The sequence below is a fragment of the Spodoptera frugiperda genome, chromosome 27, assembly GCF_023101765.2.
Source record: "Spodoptera frugiperda isolate SF20-4 chromosome 27, AGI-APGP_CSIRO_Sfru_2.0, whole genome shotgun sequence".
NCBI lineage: Eukaryota > Metazoa > Arthropoda > Insecta > Lepidoptera > Noctuidae > Spodoptera > Spodoptera frugiperda.
In genome coordinates this window covers 13,274,492-13,294,272 of record NC_064238.1, presented here as the reverse complement: position 1 = coordinate 13,294,272, position 19,781 = coordinate 13,274,492, and the positions used below count along the sequence as shown (strand labels likewise).

The window sequence follows — 19,781 nt, the reverse complement described above, 5'->3', positions numbered from 1 at the left end:
GCAACAGTGCCGAAATATCGGAAACTCACAAAGACTAATTAACATGCTAAATATCCCGTTTTAAGTTCTAATGATATTACTAGTGACCATGTCAGTTTAAGGGCCAACTCACACCGAAAGAGCGGCGAAGGGCAGCGAAGCGGAGCGCAGTTTCAGTGTCATGAGAATTTTAACTTAATTTTTATTATTATAAATACTATTATCGCATGAGAAACTCGAACAATCATATCATTTTCTTACATATTAAATATATTACAGCTAACATTCATTAATTTACATAATAGATTATGGCTGTATTATTTACTAAAAACATCACACTTTATTTATACATATTTAATTGATTTTACTAGAGAACAAAATCTTATTGTAATCGTTGATTATACACTATTTAGGCACAGAAATCACAGATTATTTATATTTCTGCTTACATTATTACATTAATACTATACATTTAGGTAACTGCAAAACTTATACAATATTAAAATATAAATAATAGCATGTAACGAATAATGTGAATGTACCCTTCGTTCGAAGGATAAAGGCGTGTTGTTTAGGACGTATATTACCTCCTTGGTAGGGGATTTTCAAGAATTAAGCTCATCCATGACATCCTCAGCTTCTGCTCGAAGATTCTCCACTTTTTCAATGAGTATCATCTATAAAAGATATAAATACATTGTCCAAATTATTGCAAATATGTAAATGCACATAAAAATAAATGCCTATAAAATAGGGATGATGGCGGAGTATGATAATTAAAAATCTATTTAGTCCAGTCAGATAGGTAATGACAAAAATATTTTGTCATTTAAGATAACAATACTTAGATAAAACGAATCAAAGTTTAGAAGTGGGAAGTCTATTCCATAGAAGCAAGCTTTAAAAGTCACCTACCATCATGATTTCGACTTTATACCAAAACAATTAAGTCGAAAATAAGGGAATTTATTAATTAACACAAAGGAGTAGTAGGTTAAGGTACAAAAGGTACAATAGTAGTACGCGTGACATTACCCTTGCGGCGCTGACGAGCTGCGCGGCGGCGGTGCGGGAGAGGTGTGCGACGGCGGCGGTGAGGTCGTCCACGGCGGCGCGCGCCACGTCCTCCACGCGCTTGTACCCCGCGCGGGACAACTGCAGCGCACGCGCCTGTACCATAACACAATCTTAATTAATATGATGCACAATTGACATCGTCGATGCTGCCTAATATTTTTAACAATGAAATGTGTCATTTATAAAAATAGCCTATGTGTTATTGTAGACCATAATCTGCTATTCAAAATTTCATCCCGATCCCTTGGGTTGTTTTGGCATGAAAAAGTAACAAATATCTTACTCATAAACTTTTACATTTATAATATCAGTAAGATAACTGGCATTCACTCGCGTTCCTGTGGGATAAACGTAGCCTGTGTTAGGCTAGACCATAATCTACTATCCAAAATTTCATCCCAATCCCTTGGGTTGTTTCGACGTGACATGGTGCTATTTTTGAAATCCTCAATCCTTGTAATCTAGACAAATCTTTTGCAAGTTCAATATTAACTGCGAACTTATAACGAGAAGTTCAAAATAAAATCAGTACCTCCATAAAACAAAGTCGCTTTCTCTGACCCTATGTCTCTTTGTATGCTTAAATCTTTAAAACTGTAACTTAAAACGCAACGGATTTTGATGCGGTTTTTTTAATAGAGTGATTTTAGAGGAAGGTCCTTCATACTATGTATTCACCCCTATTCATATCACTATTACACCTCATGCGAAGCCCTATTCACCCCGTTTTACTAGTAACGTAATATACACGGTACCTTCTTAACATTGGGCAAGTCCATGAGCTGCGTGAGTTCCGGCGCGGCGGCGTGCTGCAACCTGGGCGCCAGCTCGGCCAGCAGCGCGGCGCCCGCCCAGCGCGACTCCAGCGCCGCGCACAGACGCGCCCCGCTCACTGCAGCGCTAGACGCCGACGACAGCACCGACTGCACCGTGCCGCGGGGGATGTTGTATCTGGACGGGAATTACAGTAGGAGCTCGATTATCCGGCTCCCGGTTATACGGATTCGCAATTATCCGGACTACCGACTCATTATATTAAAATTACCTAAAAATCGAATTTATGCAACGTAACGTATATAATAATTATTAATTAACATTGATTTTCATTCATATGTGTTTGTTGTTTTTAATAAATACATAACATCGTATGTACAACATAATATGTATGCACAAAATTCGCTTTTCTTCGTAAATTCGATTATCCGATGCCTAACGACAATCAAACAAACCCTTCAGCTTTATAATATTAGTATAGATATAAAGGAAGCAACAGCAACATAGCCTTTAACAAACACTGCCCTATTTTTTTCCTGTGTCCTGGATGAGTAAAGCTTTTAGGTTGCTCTGTGCGGGAATAGAACATGCTATACGTAAAAAGTAAGGTAACCGTGCGTTAAAAAGGCTACCTTTATGTCTATGTTAAAAACTTACTTATGAGCCACGGCAGGAAAAGGCACCTGTTTCCACAAGTCATGTAACATCATAGCCAAGTAGAACCGACACAACACTTTCTCAGACACGTTCTGTAAACACAAATAAATAGTATTACAATAATCTTCAAGGCATTTTCGACTTTATTACAAGATATAAAAAATCTAAATTAAAGATACCTAAAATAAAAACATCTCAACTTACTGTAATAGGTTTTCCAGTCATCATGCGGATAGCGTTTTGTTCAGTGATTCCTAATACTTTCGCAGTCTGTATACCTTCTTCGTCTAAAGCGGAATACTGAAAGTAATCCATACAAAACACATATTTGATTCAAGTAAATTAGATATTATACAATGCAGCGATATTGTATTGCATTCATAGGCCCCGTTTGAGTTCGAAATCATTCGGACACAAACACCCTCTTAATACAATCAAGTAGAAATCAAACAGCCCAGCTGCTTAGGGGGCGTTCAAGTTTTACGTACCGCAATTTGGGGGGGGGGTGTCGTAAAACGTTACAATGCGTTACTAGGGGGAAAGGGGGTCAAAAATAAAAAAAAAATGGGTTACGTAATACTTGAATGCTCCCTTGATTAAAAAGGTAAGTAATAATAGTCACAGTTCAAGTGACACCACTTACCAAAGAATAATAATGGGCGTAGTCCGGTTTGATGGATGCAGCATCTTGCGGCGTCACCAGGTACAACAGATGTAGGCTGCCCATCACCACCAAGCTCTTGGAGGCTTGATCCAAGTCTACCAGGAACTGCTCTGCTGCTGTCAGGTCCATGCAAGCTACGAAATAGTGGAAGAAATTAGTTTAAAACAAGCAGGAGAATATGATGAACAACGGCGATAAAATTTAAGTTGTGCTGTTTGGACTTTACATCCAACCAATGATCATAGAGATCCACATTCACCTTCCATGACAACACCTTTCATAACACAAGAGGTAGGCAGAGGAGTACATTTCGGCACACAATGTAAACTCACTTTTCGGTGTGCAGCGGTGTTATAAGCCCTATGTAATAGGGGGTGAGGATTGATCTTCTATAGATAGATAGAATTAACGATTTTCGCAGTAGTTGGATCCAAAATGCTAAGGATTTCACACGGCGGAGAATTGTTTAAACTTATTAAGCAGATATTAAACTGAAAAAACCTGATACTGATAACTTAATTTTAAGCTTACCTTTAATAGCAGCACTCCCCAATGCACTGACAGCTAGCTGAGTATCATTATACACGCGACACTCCTGCACTGCTACATGTGACGTGTCCCCCTCCCCCCGCGACGCCTGTCCCCTCTCCCCCCTCACCACCTCTATTGCGCCGGATTGTAGGAGGGAGCGTAGTGTTTCATCCAGTATCGAGTTTATATCTGAGGGACTGAATAGGTATTATGTTAAATTGGATGAGAATTTTACTGCAATATGTTTTGTAGTGAAAATTGCTATAAAAACCGTAAAGGTGGTGTAATTGAATTGAACAGTGTTTTAACTTTTAAACTAAATTTTAAGAAGACATTCTATGTGCAAAATTCTTGTGAGGCAGCCCACATCCGATGGGGATGAGTTAAAACTTCACTGCTTCACATCAGACGTAGGTTGTCTACAGATCTTATAAGGACTTTGTTACAAAACAATAAAGTTGAAAATCAATCTAGCACAATTTACCTGCAAGAGTCATCACCGGTGACAGCCAGTAGCGTACAAGCCAGGAAGTCACGCATGCGTGCGCGAGTACACGCCAGGCGTAACGCTACACCGCTCAGTAGCAGCCCTGACAGGGCCCCGCTGGGTGGGCCCCCGGGCCCCTGGGCCCCGCGACGTAGTGCACTGCGGGCCGCCGCCAGGCCCCCGCGTAACACGGTTTGTAGTTGTGGCCATACACTGGCTCCACATATCACTATACTTTCACCTGATACCAGAAAAGTATATTAATTATTTTATAATCTGTTATTTTATAAACTCGCAAAACCGCTGCTAATGTTTAAGTGATTCATAATCGCTTAAATTTTAGTTTTGTTTTTATTTTCTTCTTATCTTTAAGTTAATTCTTGTCCCTAAGTAGTGTCTAAGTCCGATGTTTCAATCGTGTGTGCTATTAATTCCTTGTCTCCTAACTTATAATACCTATAGCAAGTTACGGTCTTTAAAGCATCTTACGCGTGACTGCAGTGTTTACTTGGGAAACCACATTCTTACAGCTCAAAAATACACGTATTAAGCCATAAGCGACCTACCTAAATACAGTTAATTATGAATCTATACTAATATTTCTATACTAATATTATAAAGCTGAAGAGTTTATTTGATTGTTTGAACGCGCTAATCTCCGGAACTACTGGTCCGAATTGAATAATTAGTTTTGTGTTGGATAGTGCATTTATCGAGGAAGGCTATAGGCTATAAAACATCACGCTATGACCAATAGGAGCCGAGCAGAGCGGGTGAAACCGCGCGGAAGTAGCTAGTACAGTATATAATTATAATGACCAGTATCACAGACCCCCGCGCGGCCGGCGCGGCCCACCATCTGTCGGTAGGCGCCGAGCGTGAGGAACTCGCGGCCCACGTGCGGCGCGCGGACGATGACGCGCTGCGCCGGCAGGTTCACGCCCGCCGCCAGCGTCGATGTACAGCATAGCACTGATATTGTACCTGACCTGTGGAGTGAAAGAAGTAAACATGTATAAGAACAATTAGAGCTAAATATTAATTAAAACATTATTAGAGCTAAAAAATATTAGACACATATTTTTTCTCATAACATTTTATTACTAATTCAAGTAACGACAACGCTTACGCTGCCGTATGATTTATTTATTTCATCGTTTGATGGTAAACAGTCACCCACCAGACTTAAATAAAATAATGTATCGTGTAAGTTACTTACCTATAAGCCTGTTCCAATAGCGACCGCTCGTCGCTTGCAAGTCCAGCGTGGTGGTAAGCGATTCCATACCGCACTGCTTGAGCAAGATCAGAGTTGGCCCCTTCAGCTCTTAAAGCACTTTCAAGCGCTTGACGCTCAGCTGCTTTGTGGGATACCATCTCACTAAAAACAAAAGAGAAAGTGTCCTAAATTGTTCTATGTGTAGTTCATACCTGACGATAAGCAGAATATTAAAGTTGACTACTCTACTTTACATGCTCTAAATACTACTACTATTAATTTCTACTTTATTACTACTACAAATAAGAATATTAAAGTATCAACTCACCGTCTTTGCAACTTGCATAATAAAGTGGTAACGTTCTCACAGTTGCGTTTCGTTGGACAAAATACGAGGACAGAGCCTTTAGGCACCACCTCAGAGACCAGGCCGCCGATAAGATCAGGGTCTAGGGACGTTGCTGCTGCTGAGTACTGGAATGAAGGCCTCAGTAAAAATAGCATAAATACCAGGAGCAGGTGCACTACCAGAACTCTATACTTCGTCAAGAAGTAGTTAATTCCCTAGAATAATACCAGTTTGAGGCAAATACCAAGTCAATTTCTACCTTAAAAACTATGAAAAATCTTATCATTTGGTAAGGTACAGGTAACGAAAAAATATTCGAAATTGCGCCAAAAATCCGCCATTTTGTTTTTTTTATTATTTTGATATACACAGTGTCACTCTCACAGTAAATACGAATCTAACGACACCTCTCAAGTCAAAATCCATCAAGTCGTTTAGGCTAGAGAGTGAGAAATATTCGAATTTGGCGCCAAAAATCCGCCATTTTGTTTTTTTATTATTTTGATATACCCAGTGTCACTCTCACAGTAAATACGAATCTAACGACACCTCTCAAGTCAAAATCCATCAAGCCGTTTAGGCTGTAGAGCGTGCCAAACAATTATACATACATACATACATACATACATACATACATACATACATACATACATACATACATACATACACTCGAAAAACATAACCCTCCTTCTGGCGCAGTCGGGTAAAAAAAGCAGTGTTATAGTATCTGGATGATAGATAGATAATCGACAGTCAAAACTACTGTATTTAAACGCTTTGAGAGGCTAAGCAGTTTAGAGGAGCATGAAGAGAAGTTTCCTCAAAAAGTCCACTAAAAAAAAAGGTGGGCAAAAATGAGTATTTATGTCACAATATTTGTTACTCACATTATAAGAAAGCGCTCTATCCGGTACAATCTCCACGCCCTCAGATCCCCACACGATCTTGTGCAGCATATCCCCCAACTTGACGTACTCGGTCAGCTCCACCGGGCGGAACTGGCGCTGGAACACGTCGGCTCGGAGGAACTGAGCGATCTCGTGCAAGTTGCCTATTGTGGCACTCATACCCACTATCTGGATGTCCTCTGGAGAGAAAATATAATCATAAATGGATATATTAATATTTGTCAATCGATTTTAGACTTTAATCCAATATGTTTAAAGTTGGGAGTCTATTAACAAAATGTGATAAATTGATTTATTTTATTAGTAAGTACTTACTGTTGGTGAAAATTACAGTCGTTAATAATGTTTCCAACGTTCCGCCGCGACCACTCTCCCCAATCAAATGTAGTTCGTCTACCTACAAAATGATTAAAATATTTTACACAAATCATTCACTTTATATTGTAATATTTGCTTTAACATTCAAAAATGCCTTACCAGTCTTTTTGAAATAAATAATTTTGACTGCCAAGCAATAAAAAATCTTACCACAATAAGTCCAATTTCATGTAGTCTATCTAATTCAATCAAACTCCTGATTAAAGCCAGGCCTTTCTCAATAGTTGCTATGTATATGCTGTTCTTTTTCCGTCTCTTTTTAGGCGGTATGTGCCCTTTGCCTGCTGCATACTCTTCAACTAAAAAGTCCAGTTGTACAGCAAATGTTGATAAAGCCCATATCTAAAATTACAATTATTATAATTTTATTAAGGTAACTAATAAAGGGTAACTCTTTGAAATATAAATTATAAGTGCATCCTGAATTCCTGGTTCCAGTGGTACGAGTTTGCTTAATGTTTAAGATCGAAACAAATGCGTGTCGCCGAATGGGCCGATAACTCTTACTAAGCCCTCAGATCATCAGGATCAGAACAGTAAGTGAAACATATTTGGCACAGACCACTAATTGTTTAGGAAAAATAATTTGGTTCAAGTTACTAATTAATTGAAAAAAAAATCTGATGTTTATTTTATTCTTTTTTTTTTAGTTGTAGGGGATGGTTACACATAACTTAACCAATTATCAATTTAATCTCACCAGGCTTTTTCAATTGAAGTACCTACTAAAATAACAACTTAATTGTAAATCTTGTAACTTACCTTTTCTTGCACAATAGCCACAAAAGGCAATATGAACAAGGCATTCTTCTTTCTATTAAGTACTTCCCGCAGCATGAGCACCTCGGCTACAAGGGTCTTGCCCCCACTTGTCGGCAGAGCATAGATCAAGTTCCTTCTCTCACGTATTGCCTCCAAGTTCAAACATTCTTCTTGCCACTCTAAATTAAAAAGAGAAACATAATTGGCCACTATCTTGCCGGGTGGTAAGTGATAAAGCAGCTTATGATGAAGCATGTCTGCCCATAAGCAACCTATTTACTCGGGCCTTGCAGACACCAAGGTAATCCATCAGGAAACTCTCAGACAGGCTCAGGGAAAAAATTTTGCTCCTTATTTAATCACGCTTTGCTTCAAGCTTCCTTGTGCAAACTGCACAAGGAAGCTTAAAGCAAAGCTTTCATAGCTTTGTAAGAGTGGTCGGGATATCTACCTTGAAGCAGTGACCCTTTCTTCTGTTAACTTGTTTAATGGTAGGTATATTAAATTGGGAGATTATTACAAAACTTATATTACTTACCATAAAATTTCTCTATATTCCTATAAGTTTTAAACAATCCTTTAGCAATCATAGGCAAACCATAAAAAGTGTTTTCCACTTTTACTTCTTCCTTTTTCTTAACATTCTGATTAGATTGTATGTGCTGAGTAGGATCTTCTTTCACATCAAGTAGAAATGAGTCTCTTGTTTCAAATAACAAACTTTTACTCTTCATAACTTCATCAAGATTACTTATCGATTGATTTACCATATCAAAACTCTTTTCAATATTGTCTGTGAATTTTTTATCGATCTCTTTTATGTGAGATTGTTCCAATTTCGATTGGAACATGTCATCGGATATATCTTCTATAAATTCTGATAATACTTGATTATTTCTATCTTCAGTACTTATTTCATCAATTTCATTTATATGACTAGTACATATATTTAATGACTCCCATTCATTTCCAACTGAAGCCGGTAAGACATCCGGGGAAGGCGGAATATCACAGATTGAACTGTTGTTTTCCGAATCACAAATACTTCTAAATTCAACTTGATTGCACGGCAAAAGCGGAGAATCACATCTGTCTGGTGCATTGTTCTCAACATCGTTATGTTTGGGTATCATTACTGGACTAAAGCCCATTAGTAAATCATTGTTTTGCTTACTTTTATTCAAACTTGATCGAAATATTCTTCCAGTGCCCATTCGTCGGCGTTTCGGTGTTGAAGTATCTTTTATATTATCTAAGGAGGCCATTGTCATGTATTTTTTTATTCTTTAATTGCTTAAACAGATGATTTTTTATTTACATATTGTTGATATTTTCTGATCAAAACACAAACGTAAACATAACCTAATCAAAAAGTATGACAATGACAGGTGACACTCCGGTTTGACGTTTCGCTACACAGATTCCAAAAGTTTCATTCAAAATAAAATTTATTTATTTATTTATTTATTAAAAAAACATGCATAATTTTACTTAAGCCAATACATTATACAGTTAAAGATAAAATAAAATACTTCACATTAGTATTTAATGAATTATTTTAAATTAGAATCGTTTAGGACAATAATGATTCATGTATACTTGTCGATTGAGGATGCTTTTTATATGTCATTTTTTATTATGGTCAATGAACGTACGTCCAGCTACAAAACGCACTTGTCCTTGCCAGCCTCTACTAACTTCGCCATGCATTTGTATTTATGCACCTGTTTTTAATATAATAGGGTAGGGCGACAAACAAGCAGATCTTAGGAAGCAATCGCCGGGACGTTGCCGTTGCTTAGTATTTCGGTATTAACTCGTCTTACTCATCGTCGTCACTCAAATGCTGAAACACAATGTAATAAAGCAAGCGTTGAACAACGCTGATTTTCTACGAGGCCGCGGCATCACACCAGTTGAACCGGCTCATTCTTTCAATATGATCAAATAAAACTAGACTAATATTTTATTAAAAATATGGGATGAAATTGATAGGTTGCTAGTTGTCAATTGCACCAATAGAGTACCTCAAAGTCGTGTAATTTATTGTCTTACCTTACCTTATTTTATCTATTGCTTTTATTATCTTTGTATAACCTTTTGTTACCAACTCATCTTTAAAATATAAACTATCCTTATCTTTACTATTAGGTCCCTACCTAATTGTACTAGAATAGGGATACCTAGAACCTACCCAAGTAGGTAGGTAGTTATTTCATATGTAATGAATAAACATTCGCCATACGTCGGACACAATTTCAGACAAACCAAAAAATAAGCATTTTAGTCGACCCTGGAATCAAACCCAGAATACCTGTACAGAAAACGTTTTTGTGACCATTCTGCTAGGCAGTCAATATACAGTTTAATAAGATATACAATTTTAATTACCAAAAGACAGAATTTAAACTTGTTCCTGGCTTCCTAGTCTTATGTTCACTAACTCCTAATAAGGTCATAATAAAACCTCACTGTAATTTGTCTCATCCAGGAATCGAACCCAGGACTTCCCATTCAGAAACATCGCTAGCGAAAACCACCAACTCCTAATAAGGTCCAAATGTTTACTAATAAAACCTCACAGTAATTGGTCTCATCCAGGGGTCGAACCCAGGACCACCCATTCAGAAACAGCGCTACAAAAACTAAACTATCGAAGAGACTTTCACCTATTCAGTTCTGTTCAGTATGATTTATGTCAATATACGCAGTTCCAGCCGCGTGGGCCACACCTTCGCGTAACGTGGCGTCCGAAGCGTTCGTAATAAATGCATAGAAACAATCGAACTCCCCACCAAATGACAATCTCCCGAAGCATAGCAAAATATAAAAATGTAGCGATTCTCTCGGCAAGCTTTTAGTCAGGCCTGCTCCTCTCCGCTCGTCTTACATTGACGAACAGGTCGGCGTCGGCTCATACTCACACACCTGTAAGTCACGTAAAAACATACATAAACACTGCATTGTAAAGCAATCAATTACTTATATTAACTCCTTGCACTTTATCCGTATTATGTGCACCAGTTGATCATACCGACTACGGAAATCTGGATATGTATTGTTTAGTTTGCGTAGGCTTTCGAGATATTGTTTTCACAAACATTGAACACTGCTGAGTTTTTGGACTTCTGACCACACAATACTTATTTGGGACTATTACAAGTTTGGATCAGCATGATGGCGGCAGGTGCTACTACTGCCTTGAGTTCGGCAACCGAGGTCAGTTGAGTTGCTCTCTCCTGTGGCCGTTGCACCTGCAGGCGTGTACGCGGGCCGGGCAGGACAGCCAGTTTCCCTTTAGAAACCGGAGCTGGCTCGCAATCGTCGGCTCAAAAATGACCGGCGCTAAATATAGCGGCGGGCGCAGGGGGGGCGAGTGCGCGCGGCTGCTGGGCCGCCCGCCGCCGGCCAGAGCCGCCCCGGTCGCCGCGGACTCCACATTCCAACGTCGCTGTGCTGCCGGTCGAAGAACCAGTGCCGTGACTGAGTGACCGTCTTCCACCCGTGCGACGTAAGTGCCGTGCCGTGAGAGTGCCAGTGACGGGCCCAGCGGGCATTTAGTGTGTAGGATAACTGTGTTTCGGGAATCCTTGTGGATGTTAAGTTCGGAAACGTCGAAGATAAAAGACTGCTTGTAAGGAGGCTGGTCTAAAAATACGCGCGCGGTATGTGCCAAATGCGGACGGGTGCGGGCGTCGCCACGCTGAAATAGAAGCAACCGCCTTGTATAGTGCGCCGGATTACGTTACCGCCCGCGACTCGCGCGCAATGCACGCACGCATAATGTTTCAGCGAAACTCTACGTGGATGTATGAGGATCGCATCAACGTATAATTTACACATTTGTGTCAAAAATCCGCATTTTTACAACTATACATACATTTACACTACACACTATACCCGAAAAATACGACTATTTTACTTTGACCTCAACTGTCACATTTTAACAAGTTATTGTTAGATGCACTTTACCATAAAATACAATGTGAAGTCATCTAAACTAACGAATACTTCTAAAGCAAATACTTTTTGACTTTAAAGTCATGCGTTATGCGCGAAAATAGTTTCTAGAAAAACGCTAACTTAATTTGATTAAGTGGCCTACACTATGATTTATTGCAACGTGTAAATAATACTGAAAGATGTCTGTTACAAACATACCTAATATAAATAATTGGTCTCTATTTTTCTCATAAATGAAACACTTAGGCACACATACACACAACATACTTTTTTGTGCATGTTGAATGTCATGTAATTTTTTTCGCCATTCACGTAAAACAGAATATAACAGAAAAAAAAAACTTAAAATAACTTAAGTAATTTCGACAAATAAAACTTTACATACAAAATAATTTTTAATCACCAAATTAATGGAAACGGAAATGTAATTTAAAAAACTTCGCTAACTTATTATTTTTCCTTAACAATTGATAATACAAAACTTCATAACCGTATTAAAGCCGGGTAAAAAGATAGAAAAGATAATCATAGCTTGGTTAAAAATCATGATTGTTTTTTTTTAATCCATAAGAATAATAGGAAGACTTGACCTCGAGGTCTGATTGATTATTGATTTTTAGTCAATCGATAAACAAGAAAAATTAAACAATAACTACAATAACGTCATTAACTTCTTAAACTTTTAAAACAAAATAAAATAGATTTTTCATAGAACAAATATAAAACTGTTTATGAATTGATTAATGGCTTAACACGACACGATCTAGAAAAAAAATCTCGCGGAAAATTTGTAAAAATTCAAGGTTCACCGAAATTCGAATCCTGGGCAACATTGAGTCGAACGCGAAATCCAATTTTACACTTTCTTTGAACGGTTGCCAACACGTAGGTGTACGTTAGAAGGCAGGAAAGATAAAACCGCTAAAAATAAGATAGACTTCATAAACAAAACTCACGCTTCCCGCGTTCATGTTTCGCGCCCACGCCATTTTTTTTCTAATGTTGGCACATAAGAAAAAGTTCGACATTTATTGGAATGCTACTGTCTATTTTCAGTCAATGAATGAGTTGTAGACATAACTATTTTGATAAAAAAATCCGAATCTGAAGCTGCTATTCAATAGCTAATAAATAAAACGCGAATTGATCATGAAAAATAAATTAATTTCCTATTCATTTCGAATTACCCTCTGGGGCAAGAACATGCACTTTAGGCTTCGCGGGTTAAGTTATACCCTGAAAAAAAAAGAGCGAGACGTTTGCCATGTATTGGACACAAATACAGACTCAGCATCTGATATTTTCGAAATCTAAACACAACATTATATTACTTGGACCTCAAAATCCAGGATAATCCCGAAGCACACAGATTACTAGACCGAATGGCCAATTCATTCATTACTTGCACGTCAAACCAAAGAACTTGTAATAGTCCCAAAAAGTTCCAATGTGGTATAGGAGTCACAGCATAGAAATTTGCATACACCTGGACGGTTATTTAAAAACCATCAGTAGTCTATTTTGGGAGACAAATGTAAACAGATGTGTATGCACTGAAGCTAGATAAATCGAGCAGTCGATAAAATGTTAATCGATGCATCTATTGACGCGATGCCAATATATTCTGCGTTATGTTATGACGTCACGCCTCATGTAAACAGAACCGATAATCATCTATCAATATTGGCAACCTGATAGTCACCGCTCATGCAGCTGTGACTTGCAATTAGTAGTGAATTTGTCCCCGAAAGGTGCCAACGAACTATCAATCGTTCGTCGAACCGTTTCTAGCACTTGGAATTTTATTCTTCCTGCATCATTCAGGAAGCGGTAATGTCAAGTTAGCATATAAGACAGAAAATGTGTATTGTCGATTTGTTATATTAAACTTCATGTTTGTTTTACAGATTAAATAAACTACCACCATGTCTGACGAAGAAGAATACTCGTAAGTATTTAGCATAATATTTTAAACAGTCAGGATCTCTGAACGTAAGATATTTCTTTGCTTACACATCACAATCACACAGACACTTGTTCAATTCTTGTAGTATAATTACATTCCTATGTTTAGTATAGTACACCCAGTCTGTTTCCCCTGTACTCATTGTAATGTATGTATGACCCTCTGTTATATGTATACACACTGTGCTAACTGCAGAACACTGTATCTGTGAGTCCTGGTATGTGTCCGTTGACCGCATTCCTATCTATTCCACAGTGGCTCCGAGGAGGAGGAAGTAGAAGAAGAAGTCCAAGAGACGTAAGTATATCAGTTCAGCGGCCGGTCTCTCCCGTATTCCCTGAAATTAGTTCTCTTAGAAACTGTTTGGTTTTGGAACACTTCAGCTTCTCTCGGCCTGATTTCTTACTTTGCCTTGGCGATTCTATCATTTTCCAAATCTATTAGATCGAAGGAGTACATGAGATTGTACATCGATAGTCTTACTTTTGGACATAGCGTGAACTATTTGAGCATGATGGCAAGTTTTGATTCCCAGTTTCTTGGAACCCCCCAATCTTGGGCTTGTTGCACGCCCTCACCAAACCCTGTTCTCTCTTTTGTTACAGGAAGTAAGTGGCGTGCCATTTTGGTTGATCCGGCACTCACACATGCTTCGCTCGTTTTAGGCTAAGTTTAGATGGCAACCCTAACGCTTGTAGCGCTTACTTGGTCGCTTTCGTTGCTTACAGATTACCTACAACTTATGCTAGGAGCTGAACGCTGTCGATCTTGCTTTCTAACAGTGGAATCTTCCATATAACCAACTGAACATGAGTTTGACTTGATGCTATCGGACAGATCAGTGTAACAAGGACGAGTAAGTGCCTGATCTAGTCCGTGTACAAAGTGGAACAATACCAGAGTGTTGTCAAAGTTGTGAGTGAACATCAATTTGGCTTTAACCCTAAGCTTTTGTAAATCAAATGGAATACAAACTTCTTCGCGGCTGCACAGTTTTTAATCGTGTTTTATTTTTTCTTTTCCCGTCGCTGCTCTCGTCGTTGCCAAATGAAGACCCGCTCCTAAACAAGAGTAAGTAAACTCTAGTTACGAACTGCCCTACTGCTTCGCTTCTAGCCACTGAATTGTTATGGCACTTGGATTGATTGGCACAAAATTAACGAATCTTTTACCAACTAGTGATTTTGCTTAAGCAAAACGAAATACGGTCCTTTTGGCAAAATTCTAAATCTTGATGACAACGGCTACTGGCTTGTGCTGTGTTTGTATCGTATCTGCGCAGAATACACTAATAGTCACCGCTTATTTTGATTACGAACAATGAATTTTGCAATAAGAAGTAGAATATTGTAAAAGGTAAAAGTAGAAGGCTGATTGTTGTTTTCTGTTTCTAGGAGTAGACCATCGATCGCGTAAGTTGCACCGCTCTCTGTGGTGTCACTAACTATAATCCTATCATTAACTAGATAAGGCGCGGGCGCATGTTTTTACGAACGTTTCCCAAATTTATCGTATTCGTATCCGAGCAGACGATCGTTCGGCGAATGAACAACCGCACGCCGACGTCGGCTGCTATTTTTATATCGGTTGGTAGGTGTTCTATTTTAGAAAACGGTGCTGTGCTGCGCCCGCGCCATTCTGCAAACAAACAAAATGTCGGTCAACGGGCAACTGCTCGAGTTGCCCTGACTTATTTTTGATTTATTGCATGAAAGAAATAACAAGCCATCGGTGCATGACTACCTACCTTGTAATAAATAATGTAATCGTGTCGTAATATGTGTACATGTCCGTCTACCACCGCCATGGTAATTATAAATGTTGTCATAAACCCACAACAAACAATAATATCATTTACAAACACAAAACTACACAACTATGAATTAAATGCAATTCACATGGAGCCAACATTAATTTGTCTAAAAATGTACATCATCAAGTATGGCCCCGAAGAAAGAAGAATTACGAATCGTGTAACAATAATACGTTAACAAATGAATAACGTTGTCACGTAGTTGTTCAGTACACAAATATGAAGCTAAAACTTTAACAATATGTACAGTACCTGATGTCCCTGCTTACACGCCGATGTAAAAGCGTAACAGCGGAAATTTAACTATAACGAGTTACCGTAAAACTCAAATCACCGTAACAGAAGTTATATGTATTGTGACCGTGACAACGGTTTCTAACATTAACACAAACTTATTTCATGGCGATCTGACTAATATGGTTCATGTGTGCTTACAGGGGTGAGGGAGACCCAGAATTCATCAAGGTAATTATCACCACTCAGTTCCTTACCATAAAATTATTGGTTGCAAAGTGTAACAAAGATTAATAACGTAATATTTTTTGTGAACAGCGTCAAGACCAGAAGCGGTCGGACTTGGATGAGCAGTTGAAGGAATACATCAACGAATGGCGCAAACAGCGGGCTAAGGAGGAAGATGAGCTCAAACGCCTCAAGGAGAAGCAGGCCAAGCGCAAGGTACGTCTGCAGCACAACCAGCTTGTGATGAATAGTGCACTATTAACACGATTCATATGACTGGTTTATTAAACATGTTCTAAATAATTTTAGGTATCTCGCGCTGAAGAAGAGAAGCGCCTCGCCCAGAAGAAGAAGGAGGAGGAAGAAAGGAGAGTTCGCGAAGTTGAAGAGAAGAAACAACGCGACATCGAAGAGAAGAGGCAGCGACTCGAGGAGGCCGAGAAGAAGCGCCAGGCTATGCTCCAGGCCATGAAAGAATCCAGCAAGACCGGACCCAACTTCACCATCCAAAAGAAGAGCGATAACGTAAGTACAAACCGCAACTGTTCGCCAAGTTTACAAATAAATTATTCAAATGTTCCGAGAACATAAACAAAATTTCCCTAATGCACAAACTGTTTATCTCACCGCATCTTATGTAAATAATACACAGCGTAATTTGAGCAGTTCTCGGGAAAACCGGAGTTGATTTGAGTCATCCGACGAAATTAAACTTAGCTTTGGTATGCTTACAGTTCGGCCTTAGCAACGCTCAATTGGAACGCAACAAGACCAAGGAGCAGCTCGAAGAGGAGAAGAAGATCTCGCTGTCCATCCGCATCAAGCCCTTGAACATCGAGAACCTCTCCGTTGAGAAGCTCAGACAGAAGGCCACAGAACTCTGGGAGTGCATCATCAAACTCGAGACCGAGAAATACGATCTCGAGGAGAGGCAAAAGAGGCAGGACTACGACGTAAGTTCACAACTATGAGTTAATTAACTGAAGCATTCTATATTTGCAAATAAAAATGGATATTAAAAAATATTTTTTGTCAACAGTTAAAAGAGCTCAAAGAAAGACAGAAGCAACAGTTGAGACACAAGGCCCTCAAAAAGGGTCTCGACCCTGAGGCACTCACAGGCAAGCACCCGGTAAGCCATCATCTATTACTCAATACTAAACATTCGATATCACGAGATAGAAAATAGTTACTAAACATCATTGTTCATTTTCAGCCCAAAATCCAAGTAGCGTCCAAGTACGAGCGACGTGTCGACACAAGGTCTTACGACGACAAAAAGAAGTTGTTCGAGGGTGTAAGTATTGCCACACTACTTCTGGAACACTCGTCTACATTCTACAGCCAAAGTATTCCAAACTGTGCGTTGCCTGGAAATTAAACTTGCATTAATTTCCTGAAAACGTTAGAAATACTATTACATTCTGTCCCACTTAACTTGGAATTATGCCAAGCACTCCATTCAGGTCACTTTCACATCTATTTAATTTATCGTTATGAAGTAACGATTTAAATTATGAGACATATCTTCGGGGGAACATCTGGCTACTTAAAATAGTACACGTACGCAATGAAAATAACTTGTTAACATGATAGAGCAGTGACCGTGTCTACACAAATGCATGACATGTCTATGGAACCTGATATTGATGATGCCATTTAAACGCAGGGTTTGGATACTCAATTGGCAGAGTTTATGGATAAAGTATGGAACGAGAAGATGGAAGAGTTTATGAACCGCACCAAAAGTAAGAGGAGAGCGCCACGTGTGGCGGTTGTGTCCCCAATGTTACCCCACGACGCATGTCTTCACGGCATGTTATGTTCCATGTCTGACCCACAACTACCTGACTCTGCTGTGGAAATATACAGAGTGATTCTTTACTACAGAAGTTTTCATCAACATTCAATTAAATATTTCTGAATAGTCACACCTGTAGTAAACTTTCACCGAGTAATATATTTCTACAGCTCCATAATATACTCTCCTTGTTCGAGCCCCGGTCGTGTGCATCTCCTATTGTACCATTGTCATTGTATTTACCCTGTGTTAACGATTCCTTTAGGACCTTGAAAAACTGAACAAGGACTTCCTCGAGAAGGTGTGGCAAGAGAGGGCCGACCAGTTCGGTGGCAGGCAGAAGAGTAAGTACTATTTGTGAACATCTTCCAAAAATAGCGGTATATTCCACGGCTGCGCGTCTTGATAAATCTATCTACACCTACTTTGGGTTAGTTGTTTTCACGACAAAAATAATTTCATATTCGATTCGTGCTACTATAGAGTGTGTTCTCCATCACATTCTACAAAACCATCTGACGGAACAAATACCCACTGTTGTGCACAAGTTTTTGATAAAATCTTGTTGCATGTTGATCCCTCCTATGTACATAATTGTTTGAGAACCGAATGTTTAGTTGCATAATATTACCTACTTGTATTCAAAGGTACGGCATGACTACGAATTTTATGTATTCTATCTGGGTTTGACACCCTGCATTATCAGATTTATTCAACCAGGAAATTAAATATGAAGACTATTAATATAAAATCATAGTTATAATGGACATTTGCCTTTAGGAGGGGAGATAACTGTTACTTTTGTTTATGGAAATGATGAGTAAATGTGTATTAATGGTTTATTGAATGAGAATAAAGGGGAAATGTCCTGCCAGTACCCACATTAAACGAATGTAAATAAAAGTATTGTAATGCAGAGGTATTTAGCCATATAGAGCTCGAAGGGCATTTTCGTTTTTAAATTCCATCTGTAATAATTGTAACACTAATGATGTAATGTGACAAACAGCGAGGCTGCCCAAGTGGTTCGGTGAGAGGCCCGGCAAGAAGAAGGGCGACCTCGACTCCCCCGAAGGCGAGGAGGACGTTAAGGCCGAAGTTGAAGAGGACGAGGAGCCTCAGTACGAGCCTGAACCCGAAGAGGAGGAGGAAGTCGTAGAGGAGGAGGAAGAGGAGGAGGAGGAGGAGGAGGAAGAGGAGGAGGAAGAAGAAGAGGAAGAGGAATAAGTGAGTATAGTACTATACTTTAGGTTATGTTCATATCTGACTAATCCTTAGAAGTAAATGTTAGAGAGCCAAAACTATCTTTGAATTCATTATAAGAGACCCTACCATTAATGAGTATGTCACAATTTCTCAGATGAAATGTAGCCACCCTATAACGCGGTAAAGATTATTGCAATAATTATCGCGATAATGGGCATAGACGTTAAACGTTAGTGTGGTCCCAGCATAAGACAATTTGGAGTTCTTAAAGTAAATCTTAGTAGTAGTGTAATAGACTACATTTTAAAATGAACCAGGCAGATTTGAAACCTTAATAACACCATTATTGATTTAAAGCAAAGTACTTCTATTCAAAGATAAACTATATTAAAAGACTAACTTTTGTTTACTTTTGTTCCAGACGCACGCAGAAGAATTGATCAGGGAAGCTAGACCGCCGACACTCACGGGTCGGACTGTACTGTTTTGTAACCAATCCATTAACTTATTACTATTATAAATTATTTTTATTATTTATACTGTTGAATCATTCGTTACGGAACACGGACATTTTTTGCACTTATAGAACGTCACCGCCATCTATGACGTCACAATAAACTAATTTATTTCATAAGGCTGTCGAGTTTTTTATTTTTACCTTTTGTTTAAGTGTATTCCAACCTATGTTTATGTTTGTAACGGATAAACAAAGCTTTTCTAGTAAAATTATGGAAAATATACTATGAGTACTATGATGGCTACTTTTCTTTGAATATTACGAACCA

The 19,781-nt window shown here is 38.8% G+C and overlaps 2 protein-coding genes across 12 annotated transcripts; one reads left to right on the top strand and one right to left on the bottom strand.

The window, feature by feature from the left end:
- Positions 1–220: 220 nt before the first annotated feature.
- On the bottom strand, positions 221–9,179 carry LOC118263729 (helicase POLQ-like). Its single transcript, XM_050705602.1, has 16 exons — positions 8,324–9,179; positions 7,786–7,964; positions 7,174–7,365; positions 6,961–7,042; positions 6,625–6,824; positions 5,717–5,862; positions 5,389–5,550; positions 4,989–5,158; positions 4,167–4,410; positions 3,683–3,879; positions 3,131–3,285; positions 2,692–2,787; positions 2,488–2,579; positions 1,812–2,007; positions 1,015–1,149; positions 221–656 (listed from the first exon to the last, which is right to left on the bottom strand). The coding sequence occupies exons 1-16, from the start codon at positions 9,054–9,056 to the stop codon at positions 585–587; spliced, it is 3,051 nt and encodes a 1,016-aa protein (XP_050561559.1). The 5' UTR covers positions 9,057–9,179; the 3' UTR covers positions 221–584.
- A 1,440-nt stretch (positions 9,180–10,619) lies between these two features.
- Positions 10,620–19,630, top strand: LOC118263234 (troponin T, skeletal muscle). 11 transcript variants are annotated; one of them, XM_035575044.2, is made up of 14 exons: positions 10,620–10,715; positions 13,656–13,696; positions 13,970–14,011; positions 14,768–14,785; positions 15,109–15,126; positions 15,965–15,992; positions 16,080–16,205; positions 16,299–16,514; positions 16,724–16,942; positions 17,029–17,121; positions 17,206–17,286; positions 18,056–18,134; positions 18,800–19,017; positions 19,418–19,630. In XM_035575044.2, the coding sequence occupies exons 2-13, from the start codon at positions 13,674–13,676 to the stop codon at positions 19,015–19,017; spliced, it is 1,161 nt and encodes a 386-aa protein (XP_035430937.1). In that variant the 5' UTR covers positions 10,620–10,715; positions 13,656–13,673; the 3' UTR covers positions 19,418–19,630. The 11 variants fall into 11 exon arrangements, with proteins under 11 accessions (XP_035430937.1, XP_035430943.1, XP_035430940.1 ...); XM_035575045.2 differs by lacking the exons at positions 10,620–10,715; positions 18,056–18,134 and adding exons at positions 11,141–11,296; positions 17,659–17,737; XM_035575043.2 differs by lacking the exon at positions 10,620–10,715 and adding an exon at positions 11,145–11,296.
- The last annotated feature ends 151 nt before the right edge of the window (positions 19,631–19,781 follow it).

What these genes read in the sequence shown, in the direction of transcription:
- LOC118263729 (XM_050705602.1), bottom strand. Translation starts at nt 9,056, where the DNA reads ATGACAATGGCCTCCTTAGATAATATAAAAGATACTTCAACACCGAAA. An exon ending in GAATATAGAGAAATTTTATG is followed by an intron (nt 7,965 to 8,323) that starts GTAAGTAATATA and finishes TTTTTAATTTAG; the next exon opens with AGTGGCAAGAAGAATGTTTG. An exon ending in ACTTGCCCAATGTTAAGAAG is followed by an intron (nt 1,150 to 1,811) that starts GTACCGTGTATA and finishes GTTATGGTACAG; the next exon opens with GCGCGTGCGCTGCAGTTGTC.
- LOC118263234 (XM_035575044.2), top strand. Translation starts at nt 13,674, where the DNA reads ATGTCTGACGAAGAAGAATACTC. An exon ending in TCTGACGAAGAAGAATACTC is followed by an intron (nt 13,697 to 13,969) that starts GTAAGTATTTAG and finishes TCTATTCCACAG; the next exon opens with TGGCTCCGAGGAGGAGGAAG. An exon ending in AGAAGCAGGCCAAGCGCAAG is followed by an intron (nt 16,206 to 16,298) that starts GTACGTCTGCAG and finishes AAATAATTTTAG; the next exon opens with GTATCTCGCGCTGAAGAAGA.